General features: G+C 33.0%; 2 protein-coding genes and 1 long non-coding RNA gene across 5 annotated transcripts; 1 reads left to right on the forward strand and 2 right to left on the reverse strand.

Moving 5' to 3' along the window:
• The first annotated feature begins 599 nt into the window (after nt 1-599).
• apooa (apolipoprotein O, a) lies at nt 600-13,101 on the forward strand. 3 transcript variants are annotated; one of them, XM_058776757.1, is made up of 10 exons: nt 600-698; nt 1,931-2,044; nt 2,936-3,055; nt 4,886-4,918; nt 8,362-8,416; nt 8,513-8,608; nt 9,548-9,639; nt 11,590-11,676; nt 11,851-11,937; nt 12,629-13,101. In XM_058776757.1, the coding sequence occupies exons 1-9, from the start codon at nt 690-692 to the stop codon at nt 11,890-11,892; spliced, it is 648 nt and encodes a 215-aa protein (XP_058632740.1). In that variant the 5' UTR covers nt 600-689; the 3' UTR covers nt 11,893-11,937; nt 12,629-13,101. The 3 variants fall into 3 exon arrangements, with proteins under 3 accessions (XP_058632740.1, XP_058632739.1, XP_058632741.1); XM_058776756.1 differs by having other exon boundaries at nt 11,851-11,892; XM_058776758.1 differs by lacking the exon at nt 4,886-4,918 and having other exon boundaries at nt 11,851-11,892.
• LOC131541179 (uncharacterized) lies at nt 8,499-12,622 on the reverse strand. The gene is made up of 3 exons (XR_009271420.1): nt 12,049-12,622; nt 9,503-9,699; nt 8,499-8,630 (listed from the first exon to the last, which is right to left on the reverse strand). It is a non-coding gene; the product is annotated as an uncharacterized LOC131541179 (long non-coding RNA).
• Nucleotides 13,102-13,259: 158 nt separating the features above from the next.
• On the reverse strand, nt 13,260-15,033 carry sat1a.2 (spermidine/spermine N1-acetyltransferase 1a, duplicate 2). Its single transcript, XM_058776759.1, has 6 exons — nt 14,785-15,033; nt 14,633-14,684; nt 14,447-14,530; nt 14,089-14,190; nt 13,728-13,768; nt 13,260-13,536 (listed from the first exon to the last, which is right to left on the reverse strand). The coding sequence occupies exons 1-6, from the start codon at nt 14,848-14,850 to the stop codon at nt 13,369-13,371; spliced, it is 513 nt and encodes a 170-aa protein (XP_058632742.1). The 5' UTR covers nt 14,851-15,033; the 3' UTR covers nt 13,260-13,368.
• Between the last annotated feature and the right edge of the window lie 3,597 nt (nt 15,034-18,630).

Raw genomic sequence — 18,630 nt, forward strand, 5'->3', positions numbered from 1 at the left:
TTATTATGACTAATAAGCTTCAAATCAAATGTAAATTTAAATCATCATGACAACACATTTTAATAAATTTTCAATTTTGTTACACTATCCAACGGATCAAGACAAAATACACAACAAATACAACATTCCCACTTGAAAAATAAAATAATAATAATAATAATAATAGTGAATAATGTATTATTTATATTGCGTATTTAGTATTTATTTTAGTTATTTAGTTAAATTAAATTAAAATGAGAAATTTTGTCTTGGCCACTAGCTGAAATAAACATTAAAAAATCTAAAATGCAACAAAAATCTTTTTATTTTATTTCAAGTAACAATTTTTTTTTAATGGTTTTCATTTTATTCAACTTTAATAACCCTGTTTTGAATAGAATAAATTGCATAAAAATGTTAAATAAATAAATAACTATCCATTTCTATCCTATTGCTAAATTATTATTCGAAATGAATATAAATTTTAATTATTGTAATGTTTATGTATTATGCCCTAGCACTGTAGAACTGCAATATATAAAGAATAAATATTAACAACCTGTAAAAGTGAGTAAATTTGAAGGGAGCGCAGTGAGCCTGATTGAACTCTAGATGGCGCTCAGCGGATGAAAGGCTGATCGCAGCTCAACAGGAAAGATGAAGAAGAAGAAGACGAAGAAGAAGAAGAAGAAGAAGAAGAAGACCGGATCATGTACAAGGTGAGAATGAAAACTTCAGTGGAGTCGTTCAGTTTGTGTTCTTCACTGTGTTTTTGTCTCGCTGACACACTTATAAAGCGTACACTCCCGCGATAATCAGTCTTAAATACACATGTACAAGGATTTCAGTTCAGCTGATTTTATTATAAAGATTACTATATGTTTTTGAGCTTTAAAGAGGCAGGAAATACAAGGACACCGCAGAAGATATAAAACCTAATAAACTATTTTACTTGTTTGAATTAACCTAATACTCTATATACTATTTTAGGCTGCTCTAATTCTATAGACTGAGTTCAGTATATATAAATCTAATTATATCGCCGCGATTTGTGATGTTAGAAAAATTTACCGCTAGTAAAAGTCAAAGTGTCTTTTGGCTTTATTGACTTTGCCACTGTTTATGCTCAAAGTATAAGATGAAATGAAGGTTTATAAATCGACTGTTACCAACCTTACATTTTATATTAGTTCGGCGATTTTATTATTAAAATGTGTTATCCCGTATGATAACAGTGAGTTGTGCGCGTCCACGTCTGGCCACTAGATGGCGACTAAACACCGTTAAATCAGAAAGAGAAACTGAAACCAATGTTTTGTTTTAATGCTGATTTTATTTTGAAACTCGTTTAAAAATAAAAATAGAAATATTTTTGAAGGAACATAAATTAACTAAAATAATATCTTATTATAACTTTTTTATAAATATTATCATCTTCCCTGGTGGCAACACTTGTGCAGCAATGAAACAAAATAATATATATATGCATATATATATATATAAATATAAAATGTATATAAAATTTTCTTTCAGTTAAAACAGCTTAGAATTACATTTTAGTCTGGGACTAGGCTTGTGAAACCGGGGGAAAATGTGTAAACTGAAATGTTATCAATTTCTCATATGTCAAATGAAAAGCATGTAATCTTCAACCCTTGACCTCCAGTTTCTGATATTGTGTTACTGTTACTCATTAAATTCTCTCAGTTAAACTCTACGAGAAAGCGAAGAACCTTGAATGTCCTCAAAACAGCTGTGTGTGGGCAGCTTGAGTAAATACGCTGCGTGTTATTGTTGCACATGCTAACTAGAAACGTTCAGTATGTGTTGACAGTGAGCACAAACCGGCGCGTCTGTCTTCAGATATTCTGCAGTGTTTTGTGCTTGAGGTCAGGAAATTCTGTCTGACCGGTTGGTTCATCCATGCTCCGTGTTTCCGTGACCCTGATAGGTTGGAGGGGTTGCAGGAGTCTCTGGAACTCTGGGATTGATTTCTGCCTCTGTGCTGGCGGCCACCGCCTCCGCTGATGACGCCAAACCCGGCACAACTCTGAGTGTAGATGAGGTAACCTCACATCAACTGAAAAACTAAACAAGGCATTTTACATAAATATAAAAATAATCTAATCTAATCTAGTGAGAATGAGAATCACCATTGAGAATAATGATTATATTATTTGATGATAATTGATGCAGATTTAACACTCTATTATGAAAGTCATTTAAAAGATTACAATATCTGAAAAAAATAAAAATAAAAAATCAGTATTTTAAAAATGGATTCATTTTTCTGGGACAATATGAACCTTAATATAACTTTTTAATATTAGAAATAATATAATCTTACCTGGTGGCAATGCCATATAAATATCAAATATACATGCAAAACAAAGAATAATGACATTAAACATTTATTTATTTATTTTTTACAGTCAATGCTATTTTAGTATTATTTATATACTATTATTAGCTTTTATTTTTATATTTTCAGTTTTAATTTTAGTTTGAGAAGTTTTGTGTTTGTCTCTTTCAATAGTTTTAGTTTTTTTAAACAAATTCTATATATTCTTCTGTGTTAGTAATTGTAGTACTTAAATGTAAACTTAATTTCATTTAGTTACCAAGACAACATTTCAATTTGTGAAAGTGTGAAAAAAAAAACTGGATGCATTACAGTAAACAGACAAAAGATGCTTATTTGTATTGAAAAATTAACAAATCATAATAGTCCTCAAGTAGGTGTAGTTTTTTTTTTTTTTTTTTCGTGCAAAATATAATTTCAGGGTGAAATGTGTTTAATTGAGCCTGAGTTTAATTTAGAATTCATTAGTTTAAGGACTCTTTGACCCCTGTGTGTTCAACAGAACCTGAATGATGTGTATTACCAACAAGAGTTTAACGTTAAGGAAAGGATGGTCATTTTAACTTTGACTCTGTAACACCATTGCTTGGGTAGCTGTCTCTCTACACGACACCGCAGCAGAAGTTCCAGCATGTGGAGCCTGACAGAGGACAGGTGGAGGAGAGCGTGGCCAAACTGAGGAGACTGGCAGAGCCGTACACCACCTGGTGCCAGGTAAACACTCAGTCACGTCAAACACACAGCTGGTTTGTGCACAGATTGACTTTTAACAAGCTCGACTGGTTCAGGATGCTCACTCACACAGTCTTTGGGCTGGTTCTTAAAAGAAAACAGAGGGTTTTAAATATTTGTTAATTTGGGAACCAAACTGGCCAAAAATGTTGTAAACTCATTAATCAGCGGCATGAGCATGCAGTAGATGGTAGATGCAGCTTGTTGGCTTATTTGCTCAGCATGGCTTTTCTATCTCTCCATCTCTTCATTTTAGGACAGAATATGATCTCAATTATTATTTACACTCTACAGTCATGTACAACTAACTTTAGTTCACTAGAATAATTCAATCAGTTACAACAGCTGGAAACCAGCAATCAGCCAGGATCTCTCACAAAATCATCAGGAAAAAAAAAAAATTATATAATCATTATCATAGTTTTTAAATTCCTTTCTTTTAATGTTTTTTTAATATTATAATGTTTTATTATAATACTTTTGAAGGAATATGTAGAGGCACAATGCAAAAAAAAAAAAAAAAAAATATATATATATATATATATATATATATCATAAAAATTTAAATTTTATTTTTCCATTACAATTTCTATATTATTTCTTCTTTTGCTTTTGGATAAAATGTGATGCAGATATGTTTTGTGAGATTGACCCATCTAAAAAACTATGGATTTTAAAATAAAATAAAATTAAATAAAATTAAATAAAATTAAATAAAATTAAATAAAATTAAATAAAATTAAATAAAATTAAATAAAATTAAATAAAATTAAATAAAATTAAATTAAATTAAATTAAATTAAATTATTAAATTAAACTGAAAACACAGAATTTAATCTAAATGACTAATAATTCTGTCCAGCCTAGTACTTTCATATTTCCAAACACTTTTTATTTTTTTATTTTTTATTTTTTTGTTATCTGGATTAGAGCTGCATTCTGTAAGATTTGATTGTTTTTCTGCATTTAAAGAGTTTTATTAAGTTAAATTTAAAAAAAGGAAAAAAGGAACACCAGCGTCTGTTCAGCACATGCTGTCGATTACCACAGAAAGAATAACAAATAGTCTTTCAGTCTGTAAAAACAAGCAGAACTCATGTGTACAGTAATGAACAGTAATAAATCCAATAACTTTCGCCTTATACAACAAAAAGAAGTCTTTACATGAAGAAAAAGGTTTTCAACAACAATAGAAGCTGTTCTTGTATTAAGCCCATTACTCTAAACATGATTTATGTTCATTTTTACAAATTGAACATTTTCAGTGACACTTCACTCAAAGCCTTTAAATACAAAATGCATTATAAAAGTAGTTTTAATGCATTAATTATGCCTTGTAATGCACCTTATAAGAGTGGTTACAAGTATTCATGAGATCATAATGCATTACATTACTTCTCTTTTCATTGTTACACCTTTAGAAAGTATAATGCATTAAAAGACACGAAAAGAAACCTTCAAATATTATAATGCATTTTAACTTTCATTTATGAAAGGATATAATGCATTACGATGTATTTTATGAACACCTTTATAATGCATTATGCATTAAGGCTTTACCTTGTTTTCTTTGCTAATCAACACGTCACAGATGTTGTCAGTCGGTTAATAAGTTGAGCAAACGAGCTTTATAAAGTTAATGAGAAACACTACGGAAATGTTTATGGAATGCAGCTCTTTCCTGTAATCTGTGACTCTTTTCATTGTGATTTCTAATCGTTTGACCTTCTCTGATGATGTTGTGATGATTTGGCTCCTCTTCATCTAAATGTGCCGTCTGGTCCTGGTTGCTGGTGGTCTGATCCGGTCCAGCAAACGGCCAGCTCGGCCAAACAGACAGCGCAGGTACCCATGAGCACACGCACACACACACACACACATACATACATATACACACACATACACACACACATCCACACATCCACATCATCATTACCCACGCTGCTCTCTGCTGCTCTTGCACATCTGGCCATGTTTGGAACAACATACTGCACACAAAACAACCCATCATGCCGTGTGATCAGGTCATGTGACACGTATGAAGCGCAATACTGATTGAAATGTTTGTTGTGGGATAATGCATACTATTTCACATACTAGATTTACTAGATTCAGTGTGTACTTTGCAGTATGCTAGTATTCCGTTCCGAACATTCAGTATTTATTGTGTTTGCTTGTGTATAGAACAGAGTTCTGCTCCGTGTGGCCCAGATGGCTAAATACTACACATTTGCATTACCAAACTGAATTGCAACCACGACTGTTCAAACAGGTTTGCCAAATGATTTTGCTTTAGCCACTGGTCGGACCGAGTCTCGTTCCAGTCAGTGCTGCTGTGTCCAGATGATTTCATGGCACATGCAATTTAAATCATGCATTTACAAAATTTTCAGTTTTTCTCCTTGCCATATTGATTGTGCAGTTTAATTTAATAGTTGATGATAATTAATTTTAAACATTTTCAATGTTGATTTTAGGGACATTGTTCAATTGATTTTGTACAGAAAACAATCTGAGTTGTCACAACATGTGCAATGTATAATCTGAGTCTGAAATAAGAACCACTGAGGCAAAGAATCCACAGTTTCATTGTGTGTTTTTTTTTTTTATCTAGATCTTATTTTTTGTCTTATTTTAATATTATTTATATAATATTATAGTAATTAATAATATTTTAAATTAGTTTTATACAGTATCTCACAGAAGTGAGTACACCCCTCACATTTTTGTAAATATTTTATTATATCTTTTCATGTGACAACACTGAAGAAATGACACTTTGCTACAATGTAAAGTAGTGAGTGGCCAGCGGTTTAGACATTAATGGCTGTGTGTTGAGTTATTTTGAGGGGACGGCAAGTTTACACTGTTATACAAGCTGTACACTCACTACTTTACATTGTAGCGAAGTGTCATTTCTTCAGTGTTGTCACATGAAAAGATATAATAAAATATTTACAAAAATGTGAGGGGTGTACTCACTTCTGTGAGATCTTGTATTTTCAGTTTATTTTAATTTGTTTTAGTAATTTCTTTCTTTCCTTCTTTTTTCCTTTCTTTTATTTGAATATTTCTATTTAGCTGTAATTTATTCTTATTTCAGTTTTAGTTTTGGTAATTCTAGTATGACAACTTGTTTTATTTCAGCAACATTTATAAGTTTCTTTCTTTTTTAAGATTATCTAATATTTATGTTTCATTATATTTAAGGTCTGAAATAAGAACCACTCATGTTTTAGACATTATGAAAATATGAAGATGTCTTTGTTTTTTTTCCCCAAGCCATTTTCTAATTTTAGTATTGTTTATGTACTATTACAGTAATAGTTTTAAATTAGTTTTAAAAAATATTTCTAATTAGTTTGAATTCTGATTCCAGTTTTAGTAATTTTAGCAACTTTTAAAAAAATTTATGTAATATTTATATTTCATAAGTATTTTTAAGAATATAATTTTTTGTAGTTTTAGCTTTAATAGTTTTAGTTAACTGATGTTTTACTGCTTTGTTGAAGGAAAACGCTGCTGTCATAATGTTCTCTTGAGAAGTTCTGCTTTTAACACACAGCATGAATCTGTCTGATGGTGCACTCTATCTGAACAAAGAGAGTGTCCAACCATAACACAAAGTGTAAAAATGATCTCATGCAATATCATAACGATGAAGCGCTGCAGACACAACACTTTACAGCAGCTGTTAAAGTGTTTGACACACTGCCAGTCTCTCCGTCCTTTACATGGCATAACCCATGAGGAAGCAGGACACACTGACCCACATCTGAAAGCAGAACAGCCTTCAAAATAAAAACCAAGAAGCAAATTCTGCAGAATTTTATGAGATATGTCAACATGTTAACCTCTGCCTCGTACAGTGGTGTGAGTTATGGGCGGGACTTTGTCTGTCCGACCAACTTCATACAGGAGGAGTGTTTGGACCTGTTTGGAAACAGTCAATATTATTGCAATCCCATTTTGGTGACGCTAAAGCCACAGAAATCACACATTTACATGGTAATGTGGGAGAAATGCAGGTGCAACATGTTATGTTATTTGCATAAAAGATAATGCAATTAGATCATATTTAATAAACGAGCACAGCGTTATTTTAATATTATGTCCAAACTATTATAGTGTTAGTTATTATTTTGAATCATTTATTTTCTGTTTTCGCTTTAATTTTAGGTTGTTGTGCTTTTGTCATTATTATTTTATTCATTTTATTAGTTTAGGTTTAATATGTTTCATAATTAATATGAAAGCTATACTTCTAATATATATATATATATATATATATATATATATATATATATATATATATATGAGTGCTGTCAAACGATTAATCGTGATTACTTGCATCAAAATAAAGTTTTTTACATAATATATGTATGTGTACTGTATTTATTATGTATATATAAATACACACACACGCATGTATATATTTCAGAATATATTTCATATATATATAAACTATATGAATATAAATATAGACATGTAAATATTTTACTGTATGTGTATACATTATAAATATACTCAAAACACACATGTATTATGCAAACAAAAACTTTTATTTTGGATGTGATTAATCGCGATTAATCGTTTGACAGTACTCATATATATATATATATATATATATGTATGGCGTTTGGCTGGTGCAGATTTACATTTTTCTCTTTTTATAATATTATATGATAATTTTAAATAAAATTGTTTTATAGAATTTTATATAAATTGTTTTTTTATTTACTAGCTGTCCTTGCTTGGTTTGCTCAAGTTCTTCACTTTTTGCATATTCTTCAGATTCTGCTCTATATCAGATATATTCTATTCTACCTTAGGTCACATACAGCAGACTATCTGATTGCCAAGATAAAGTCTGTTATATCTCTGTCAGTCATGCATTGTGGGTTTATTGCCACTGATAAAGATTTGCCAAGGAGGTGCATTTATCAAATATCAAAATATAACCTAGATGCTATAAAGTACACTAAGAAACCTTTGGTCTCTGCAGAAGTTCACAAATGGTTCAGAGAAATGGTTCAGCCAAAAATTATATTTTCTGACCCTCATGTCAATCTAGACCCTTTTGAAACTAAATCAGATATATGGTCTGGATTAAAACATTCATTTTACTTCCTTAAAGAAATGAAACTTGCAGCTTTGGGACAAGAAAGCGTATTGTTCTTCACTGAATCTAGGTCTAGCGTGTAATTTTGACAGTGATTCTATAAAGTTAAACTAGCGATGCTTATTTCTAGATTCTGAAAGTAACATTCTTTTGTACTGACTCTCAGGGCGTCTATGGGACGGTGAAGCCCAAGGTTGACAGCACTGTACAGTTCGGGCAGAGTAAGCAAACACTCGCTGACACAGACACGAATGAAACATGCTTACTGGACTTTTTCAATAAAATGTCATAAAGTGAATCTTTGCACCGTCATCTAGGCAGTTATGCCTACTTGAAGAATCCTCCACCTGAGTTTTACCCCAGAGCCGGAGTCATCGGATTTGCCGGGATTCTGGGCCTTTTCCTTGGAAGAGGTAGTGAAAGTTTGAATGATTCCTGCTTTTACAAAAAAAAAAAAAAAAAAAGATTTTCATCCCCAGTTTTTTTGTCTTGTTCTCCATTACAAATATCTAAACATCAAATATCTAAGCGATATGTACTCAAGATGCAGAATGACTTGAGATATTAGGTCTTGTTTTGTGAAAAATTAAATAATTAAGGGAATTCATGCTTAAAATAAGAAAGAAAAAAAAAAATGAATTCAAGGGGAAAATGTATTTTGAACAAGATTATTTAACAGGAACTTATTGGCAGATATCTTTTCTTGTTTTAAGCAAAAACAATTCATTTTGATACGTTTTTCAGAAAACAAGGCTTAATATCGTAAGTCTTTTCCTTAAATGCAAATGTGTCTTGATTTAAGAATTTTTCAGTATTTGTTGTGGAAAAGAAGAAAAAAATACTAAGTCTCTCCCAAAACTTGAATACTATTTATTTGCTTTATTGGACTCACTGATGTTTCAGATACAAAAACATTGAGGTCAGTAAGTAAGGACAGTAATTATTTTATTATTTTTAAAGTCTCTTCTGCACACTAAAGCTGCATTTGTTTCATCAAACATACAGTAAAATTATTACCATTTAAAATCACTTTTTTCTATGTGAATATATTTTCAAATGTAAATTATTCCTGTGGTGAAAAACTGAATTTTCCATATCATTACTCCAGTCTTCAGATTTGCTGCTCAAGAAACAGTTGTGCTGCTTCATATTTTAGTGAAAACACTGACACATTTTGCTTTTCAGGAATCTTTGATGAATGGAAAGTTCAAAAGAACAGTGTGTATTTGAAATAGAACTATTTCTAACATTATAAGAGTCTTTACTGTCGCTTTTGATCAATTTATTGTGTCCTGTTGAAAACAAACCTTTGAACAGTTGTGTAATTTTTAGTGTTATTTTGTCATTTCAAGGCTCCAGGCTGAAGAAACTGATCTACCCGACTGGTCTAATGGCTGTGTCTGCGTCCATGTATTATCCTCAAGAGGCTGTGACCGTCGCAAAGGTAGGAGAGTCTGTGTCTCTTGTATGTTATTGGCTCAAGGGTTGCGAAGTGTTATCGGGCCTGGAAACAAGAGGAGGAAAAGGCGAGGTGAGGTTACGATCTGTAACTTTCCACCAGTTAAAAACAGCAGATGAAACACATTCCTAACAACTCCCAAGGACACAGAGCGAAGCTGCATCAACACTGTGTCTAATATCAGCCGTTTGTCTGTTTTGATTGTAACCGATATAGACTTTGCAGTGGAAAGCGGTCTGAATCTCTCTATCTCTCGCCTCGCACGCGTCCTGCTGAAACGCTGTCAGCACACAATCTGATCAAAATCTCTCTGAAGGGCCGTTTCAGCGCTGCGTGTCCCCATCCTGTCAGATATGCTGATGGAAATGTCCTGAAAGGCCAGCAGGAGCACTGATTAAAAAATAAAACAGCCCAAAATTAGGTTGTTTTCACACTTGGTTTGAACCAAAGCTCAAATTCAAGGTGTCAAGGTTAGGTTGGGTGGCGTAGGACAGTTTGGCCCTGCTGGTAGACACAGGTAACTAGACCATATGGTCCCGAAATTAAACTCCTTCATTTTGTCAATTGTCAATGCTATATGGGTGTTATTATATTAGGCAGAGATAAATCAACAGTGAAATCACTCACTACTTTCTGCATTTTGTCTGCAAGTACAGTAAGTACAGTATCTCATACACTGCAAAAAGTGATTTTCTTTCACCATATCTTTGTCATTTTCCAGCAGAGATATATTTTAAAAAATTAACAAGAAGGTGGCTAGCCGCAAACTGAATTCAATACAGACTGGAAAAGTCTACAAAAACATTTATATATATATATATATATATATATGTATGTGCCCTGGACCCAGTCTTAAGTGTCAATTGTATGGGTATGGTTTGTTAGGATCAGACAATATTTGGCTGAGAGACAACTATTTGAAAATCTGGAATCTGAGGGTGCAAAAAAATCCAAATATTTAAAAAATCGCCTTTAAAGTTGTCCAAATGAAGTTCTTAGCAATGCATTTTACTAATCAAAAATGAAGTTTTTATACATTTACAGTAAGAAATTTACAAAATATCTTCATGGAACATGATCTTTATTTAATATCCTAATGATCTTTGGCATAAAAGAACAATTTATAATTTTGACCCATACAGTGTATTTTTGGCTATTGCTACAAATATACCGCAGCGACTTAAGACTGGTTTTGTGGTCCAGGGTCACATATATATAAATTACATTGTGCAAAAAGTGCAGAAGGCAGCATGTGAGTTAAAACCAAATGGACACGAGCAAGCAGATATTTCAGCACATTGCTGTCTTCAGCTCTCGCTTTGAACGATGCAATTTATAAAATAAAATAAAAAATTTGTAAACTTTTCCAGTCTGTATTGGTTTAAAGGATTTTTTTTTTCCTGTTTGGAGCGCTACAATTCTCTGAAATTTCCAGTAGAAATATCAAGGCATTCTTACATCAGAAATTAAAAATGCTTTCTAATACTATATTAAGTCTTTTTTCATATTCTTTTTGAGTCTTTTTTCTTAAAAATGTTTATGCTTAAAACAGGAGGAAGAAAAAAATCTGTCAGTTGGATCAGAAAAATACTTATAATTCAAAGGGAAAAATGTATTTGTCATTATTTTTCATGGTTAAGCATAATTATATATATATATATATATAATATCATGTATTATGTGCTGCTGAAAAGCATAAAGCAAAAAATTGAATTGTTTTTTAACTTCATTATTTTTACTGGCAGTGCATCATATCCAAGACTAGATTTCCAAACGCTAGAAGCAGTTATGTAGCCCACCAATAACACAAGGGCATTCAGCCTTAGAAACACACACTATGACAAATACATGTACTTCCAGCAATAAAATCTCAGTATGTGTGTGTGAACGTCGCGTTTCACTGAAGTGACCCTTTCTAATCTCTCCACACCACAGAACACAGGAGACGCTGTATACGACTGGGCGCTTCAGGCTTATGTTACTGTGGAGAAACTCATCAAGGACAAACCTGCCTCAAAGAAAGTGAGTCTGGCTCTTCTCACACAGACTTTTACATTCATGCATTTGCCAGATGCTTTTATACAAAGCCATTTACATCGCATTCAAGGTTTGCATTTCCTAGGAATCAAAGCCACAGCCTCTGTAAATATTGTGTTTGGAAACTGTCTGAGCACTTTTTGTTTTGTGTTTTAATAGGATCAAGCAGAAAAGAGTTCCAGTGGGGAGACCAAAGCTTAGGTACAAAATGTTAAACATCATAAACAGCAGGGAAACACAACACAGGTGCACACAGTGCATAAACAACATTATAACAAACACTTTTCCCAACTGTACTGCACTAAGATTTTTTTTCACACATAAAACCTGTTAGATTGCAGTAAAATTGCCAATTACCTTTTTCAGTGAGTGCTACACACTACAATGCACATTTTTGAGCCAGTCAATCTTTTTGTGAATAAAAGGAGGTGTCACCACAGGTGTAGAGGAGCACATTAACTAGCAACATCATCCAATTACAAGCAAACACAATCCTTTTTTGTTAAATGTTTTGCTGAAATATTTATTTAAAATAAATGCTACTTGGTTGATTACTTTATCTAATGCAATGACATTCAGACATTTTAATATTGTGCATTAAGCACTGCTGAAAAGAAATGCAATTTAAACAGAACGAAATGTGTTTGTTGTGAAAGTAAAAAAGTATTATTTTTACCATCAATTTTTTTTTAAAATCTTTTGCTTTGTTGGAAATCTTTATTTAAATTAGATTGTAAAATATTAAACCAAGTGGCATCTTTAATAAAATATATTTTATTTAAAATGCCACTTGGTTCAGTATTTTGCAATCTAATGCAATGACATTAAGACATGTTTAAACGCATGTTATTTTAAAGGTTAAATGTCCTGTTCACAACACTCATTGTTTTTCTCAGAAGTCCTCATGACTGTGGTTTGCTGTGTTGTTTGTTTACAGGTGCATCATCGCCTCTCAGACTGTGAGGTTGTGACGCGGGATCACCATCCTTCTCTCACGCTCATGATCTGCTTTTGCACTAGCCACTTCCTCTTTCAGTCATCAGACGGGAGGTAGTGGCCTGACTGGAAAGGTCTGAACTTTAACTGCTGGAATTGTATTAAAAACACTTTTTAGTGTACCAAAAATAAATGTGACTGAAATTATTGCATATATTTGTATACACATATGCAATTATTTATATGTATGCGCATATACTGTGTAAGGTTAGGAGGAAACGTTAACATGTTACTGTCAGCAGTTTCTCAGTCTGAACTTCCTCTTCCTGTGCAAACCCTTAAAAAAAAACAAAAAAAAAACAAAAACAACCCACTGCAACTACAACAGTTAACTAACCTCTGAACTAGTATGTTGATTTAGACGTCTGGTTGTTTCCAGACAGCAGCACACAATTAAAACACTTCCTGAATGAGGTTACCGTCTCACTTACTGGTTCCTACCTTATCTGTTAGAAGGAGCTCAAGAGAAGTCTAAAGTCAACATGCAAATATTGAAATATTTTAAAGTGAATCTCCTGAGGTAATGAACCAACAGGGTTAACATACGGATCCAACAGAACTTTCACTCAGTCTGTTTCTCAGAGTATAATCTTTATTTATTGACTGATACATTGCAGGTGTGATCAACAATAGCTGTAGTCATGATCCTCCTCTGTGGAACGTTTCCTCCCGCACTGGCGTCTACTTGGATGACATCTTGAGTAGGTTGCACTTGTCAATCTCGTACAGACGCCATCCCTCCTCGTGTGAGAGATCAGACGCTCCGCGCCGCTTGTAGAACTCGATGGACGACGTGTTCCACTCGGCTACGATGAAGTGCATGCCGCTGCATCGAGTCTTCACTGCCGTCTGCAGAGAAAAATCAAGTATTTAATAAATTAGTTTTAAATAAAAGTAAATTGGTTTCATTGATCTACACACGAGAAGGCAGGCCTAGAATAGATTATTATAACAAAACTTCTCTAAATTATTTTAAATCTTTTATTTAAATTTTTTTTTTTTTTTTTATTATTATTTAGGCTGTAATGAATTAGAAGTACCTCACTCAGCATCTTCAGGATTTCAGAGCCCATCCCATAACCTGAAAGGAAGCAGCAACAAATAAATAAATAAATAAATAAATAAATAGGAACAAATATTTTTATTAAAGAATCTAAGTTATTAATTAGAATGTTTTATGACAAATACATACACGCATATAAAATTATTATATAATATCTTCTACTCTTATATAAGAATTATATCAGTATTAAAACAGTAATTATTAATATTGCTATTCCTACAAATAAAATTGTGTGTGTGAGTCAACATATAATTCTTAATAGTAACATACATATATAATTGTTACTACAATTAGAAAAATACATATACAAAGTGGAAACAGGTGGCATGGCTTCACACCTCTGAACTCCTTCATCACATAGAAGTCCTCCAGATAAAGCAGCTTCCCAATCCAGGGGTCATAGGTGAAGTAGTACATGGCAAAGCCAACTACTGTATAACCTGATGAGGAAGTCATACATGAGGATGGTTAGTACACCAGCAGGGTTCAAGCGGTTAGAAACAGAAGAGAAACACGAGAAAGAGGAAAATTACAGGATTCTGATTCAGCGGCTTTGACGTCACAACTTACGCATGACGCAGAAAGATAAACTGTACACCTTTCAATCACAAACACAACATTAACTGTAACGATCCTGTATCCATGATATAAATAGGTGTTTTTGTAACCAAGTTAACATTGATGTTTTTGACTTGCCTTCAACGGACTGTTTATCTTTTGGTACTTCAGCGACGACGCAGTGATAAAACGGATGATCTCCGAAACCGTCCTCGAGCAGCTCTGAAAAATAAACAAACAACCGTCATATAACTTAGTCATATAGACATTAATATATAATACACGGAAATCATTCGAAGACCGAATAACAATCCGTAACGGTACCTTTCTCGGTCAGGACGACCTGTTCCTCCATTTCCTCGAACTTCGCAAGTTCCTAAAATTAATTAAATAGCGTAAATTATTTCGCAAACACTGTCAACGAATTATTGTTTTAAAACACCGTCTTAACGCATGCGCCGTAGTCGTGTTTTTACCTTTATGAGTCGCAGTATGTCAGACACGTCCTTGGGCTCGGCTTTCCGTAATATAAAATTGGCCATTTTCTTCTTTTACTCTTCTTCCCTTTTCTTACTAGTCCACGGTATGTGAAAAGTAGTAAGATTTGTTTCTTCATTCGGTTCCAAGGGGGCTACCCTCAGCAGAAAGTCTGGGTTTCTCACCCTGTCAGTGAGGAATTACATCAAGTCTAAAGTCGCTGGACGCGCTTTGTCTGAGAACTGAGCTCCAGCGCTATTTATAGGCGAGGCGCTGACGTCAGCAACCGGAAGTGCTGCTGAGTGACTCACATCAGTAGTACAGCAGGATAACCAGTACGAACCGGAACAAAGAAGAAGAGCTGCCAACCAATGAAATACGAGACGCGGATTCTATCCATTTATAAATATTTCAGACTTGCCACTAGTTTTTGTTAGTCCTCGAGAGAACACACACCACTGCTAACAAAATATTCTGATTGATTAACTTAATAATTGTTAATAGTGAAATAAATAAATAAATTAAGTTCACTGTTAGCACAACAACGAGTGAAGAATTAAATGTATCTGCTAACAAAATTATTATAATTGATTGTATTAATAAATCAATACATTTTAAATAATAATAAATAAATACATAAAAATAGTAAATAAATCGATACAAGTAAAATAAATACTAATTGTTATATTTACAATACAATTTATTAACAATCAGTTACAGTATTTATTATAGTATTCAATAGATAGTTGAATTTTAAGTTAAGTATACATTTGAATTATAATAGAATTTGAATGCACAACAATATGAGTTAAAAGTTAAATGGAAAAACTGAAATGAAAATCTGATGACCATATTGTCTATCAAACTAAAAAAAAAAAAACTTTTTTTTTCTTTACCTGTTGTTTTAAATGTTTCAAAATTGGTTTAATTTGGAGTTTAATCCCAGATTTTCAGTGTGGTTTTAGACTTTTGGACCATATCAAAGTACAGTAGCATTGTCACACACTAGGTGTGCCCCAATTTGCATACTTATGCACTATTCTATCCTGTTTTTTAGTATAAATAATGTATCAGTGTGTTCACACTGCCCAGATGATGCACTTAAATAACTGGAAAAAGCTATCAGACTCTGATGTTGACAACATGTTTACATTGATGACAATGATGATAACATAACCTTATTCATACACTAGACAGTTGAGCACATAGAATAAGTGCCTAGTGTGTAATTTGGGACACAACTACTATCATTATACCACTATAATACTTTTTTTTTTTTTTTTTTTATAGGGACCTAAGAATGTTATTTGACTACAGCACAAAAATAAATAAAGTCTCCTCTGGGTTACAGCTCGCCCTTAGGGTGTCATAATATCAAGCCAAGACAGGAACAACATATTTCACAGTTTGCACACAAGCCTGTTGCCAAACACAACTGCTAGCTTGTACTTGTGAATGCAATCATCTGTATGATTGCAGGCCTGCGTTCTGTTAGTTGTGATGTTTTCATGCTTTGCTCATTAAGGTTGATGAAAGATGGTTAGCTCCGCAATGCAATCTAGAAAACTAACCCAAATCACAGATTTTTACCTCTAACTTAATTTTTAGTTGCATGTGATTTTATAATTGGCAGCTAAGTTAGATTTCAAATGAACAGTTCACTCAAACATAAACAATTCTTCTATAATTTACTCACATACATGTGTTTATGCAGAAACAGCCACGGATGTGCGAGATCAAGCGCTGTTGGTTCATTCACAGGAATAGAGCAGGAGGAAATTGTTATATAACGTAAATATTGTAGACTTCAAAGGCTAATGCATTGTATACAGGATATATTAAAATAATATTCCCATATTTATCATTTACATTGAAACAAAGGTGACAAAGAGGCTTTGTTTTTAGATTTGGAGATGCTGTCAGTGTTACTCAGTGGTGCTGGTGCTATTTTTGTCTGTGTGTCTCCTTAGAAATGTGAAACAGATTTTTATATGAGCAACTATTGATAAACACAGCATAATGGAGATTGATGCCACTATTAGATACTGATTTACAGAGGCAGCAATATCATGCATCATTGCTGTGTGTGCAATTATAGACATTTCAAAGGCAGAGTAGCCTTAAATAGCTTAATGATATTATTCACCTTGCATTAAAAAGCTGTGATCAGTCTAAGAAATTGAATAGCATTTTATGCACCATGTAAATAGAGAATAGATGTGAAATTGCATACGCATTGTTTAAAGTGCCGAGGCTAGTGGATATGTGTGATCCAAGAGTAGTCAAGTTAGATTTGCCTTTGCAATGCAACATACATATTTTATACAGTGCAATATGTATGCAGTGCAGGCTTAAAGCACAAAGCTTGGCAAATGCTTTGTTGATATGTTTTTAACCTCGTAAAGCTGTATGATATTTGATGCACACATTTCTAAGGCCTCTAAATTATTAATTTTAAGTAAGTATAATTGTACAAGCATCCACATTCAGCTCATGGTTCATGTGTGTTTTTGCTATGAAATCTTCACTGACTGAAATGTAAGAATAACCTTGATATTGTTAGTAATATATCAAAATTAGGGGCAGTCGTGGCTTAATGGTTAGAGTTGGACTTGTAACCCGAAGGTTGCCAACTGCTCTGTGTGTGTGTGTGTGTGTGTGTGCGTGCGTTTTTGTGAAAAGTCAGGACATAGATTTGTATAATGACAAAGGTATGACAGGTATTACAAGGTGAAGGTGACTTTTCAGGACATTGACCCATGTCCCCACTTTTCAAAACGCTTATAAATCACACAGAGTGAGGTTTTTTTGGGGAAAGTTGAAATGCACAGTCTCCTGTAAGGGGTAGGTTTAGGTATAGGGTTGGTGTAGTGCAATAGCACATACAGTAAGAACACTATAAAAACCATTACGCCTCTGCAATGTCCCCACTTTTCACAAAAACGAACGCGTGTGTGTGTGTGTGTGTGTGTTAAATGCAGAGCACAAATTCCAAGTATGGGAAATTCCACACGTCACATCCTTTCCTTTAAAATGAACATTTACTGGACTGCAGCAACTTAGATTTACTTGATTATCCAGATTCCAGACATAATTTTTTAGAAAAATCATGTTCAAGTGTGAGTAACATCAGGCTTTTGAGGAATGTTGAATTGTTCATCTCTCAGTCGTCACTGGATTGCATGCTGATGACATGTTTTGATCTTCAAAACTAAGCATTTAAATATCATGTGACCCTGGACCACAAAACCAGTCTTAAGTCGCTGGGGTATATTTGTAGCAATAGCCAAAAATACATTGTATGGGTCAAAATTATCCATTTTTCTTTTATGCCAAAAATCATTAGGATATTAAGTAAAGATCATGTTCCATAAAGATATTTTGTAAATGTCTTGCCGTAAATGTATCAAAACTTGATTCTTGATTAGTAATATGCATTGCTAAGGACTTCATTTGGAAAACTTTAAAGGCCATTTTCTCAATGTTTTGATGTTTTTGCTCCCTCAGATTCCAGATTTTCAAATAGTTGAATTTCAGACAAATATTGTCCGATCCTAACAAACCATGCATCAATGGAAAGCTTATTTATTCAGCTTTCAGATGATGTATGAATCGCAATTTCGAAAAATTGACACTCAAGACTGGTTTTGTCGTCCAGGGTCACATATTAGGGTTATAGAGTGAATTTATCTAAATATCTGCTAATGTTGTTTTTGGGAATTTCGTTTTTTTTTTAATTTGTTTTCACTATAACAGTCTAATGTATCAATTATGATATAAAACATAAAACACATATGCAAACTTTCTAAAAGATTTTAAAAATATATTTTAAATGAATTACATTT

Source organism: Onychostoma macrolepis, chromosome 05, assembly GCF_012432095.1.
Source record: "Onychostoma macrolepis isolate SWU-2019 chromosome 05, ASM1243209v1, whole genome shotgun sequence".
Taxonomy (NCBI): Eukaryota; Metazoa; Chordata; class Actinopteri; order Cypriniformes; family Cyprinidae; genus Onychostoma; species Onychostoma macrolepis.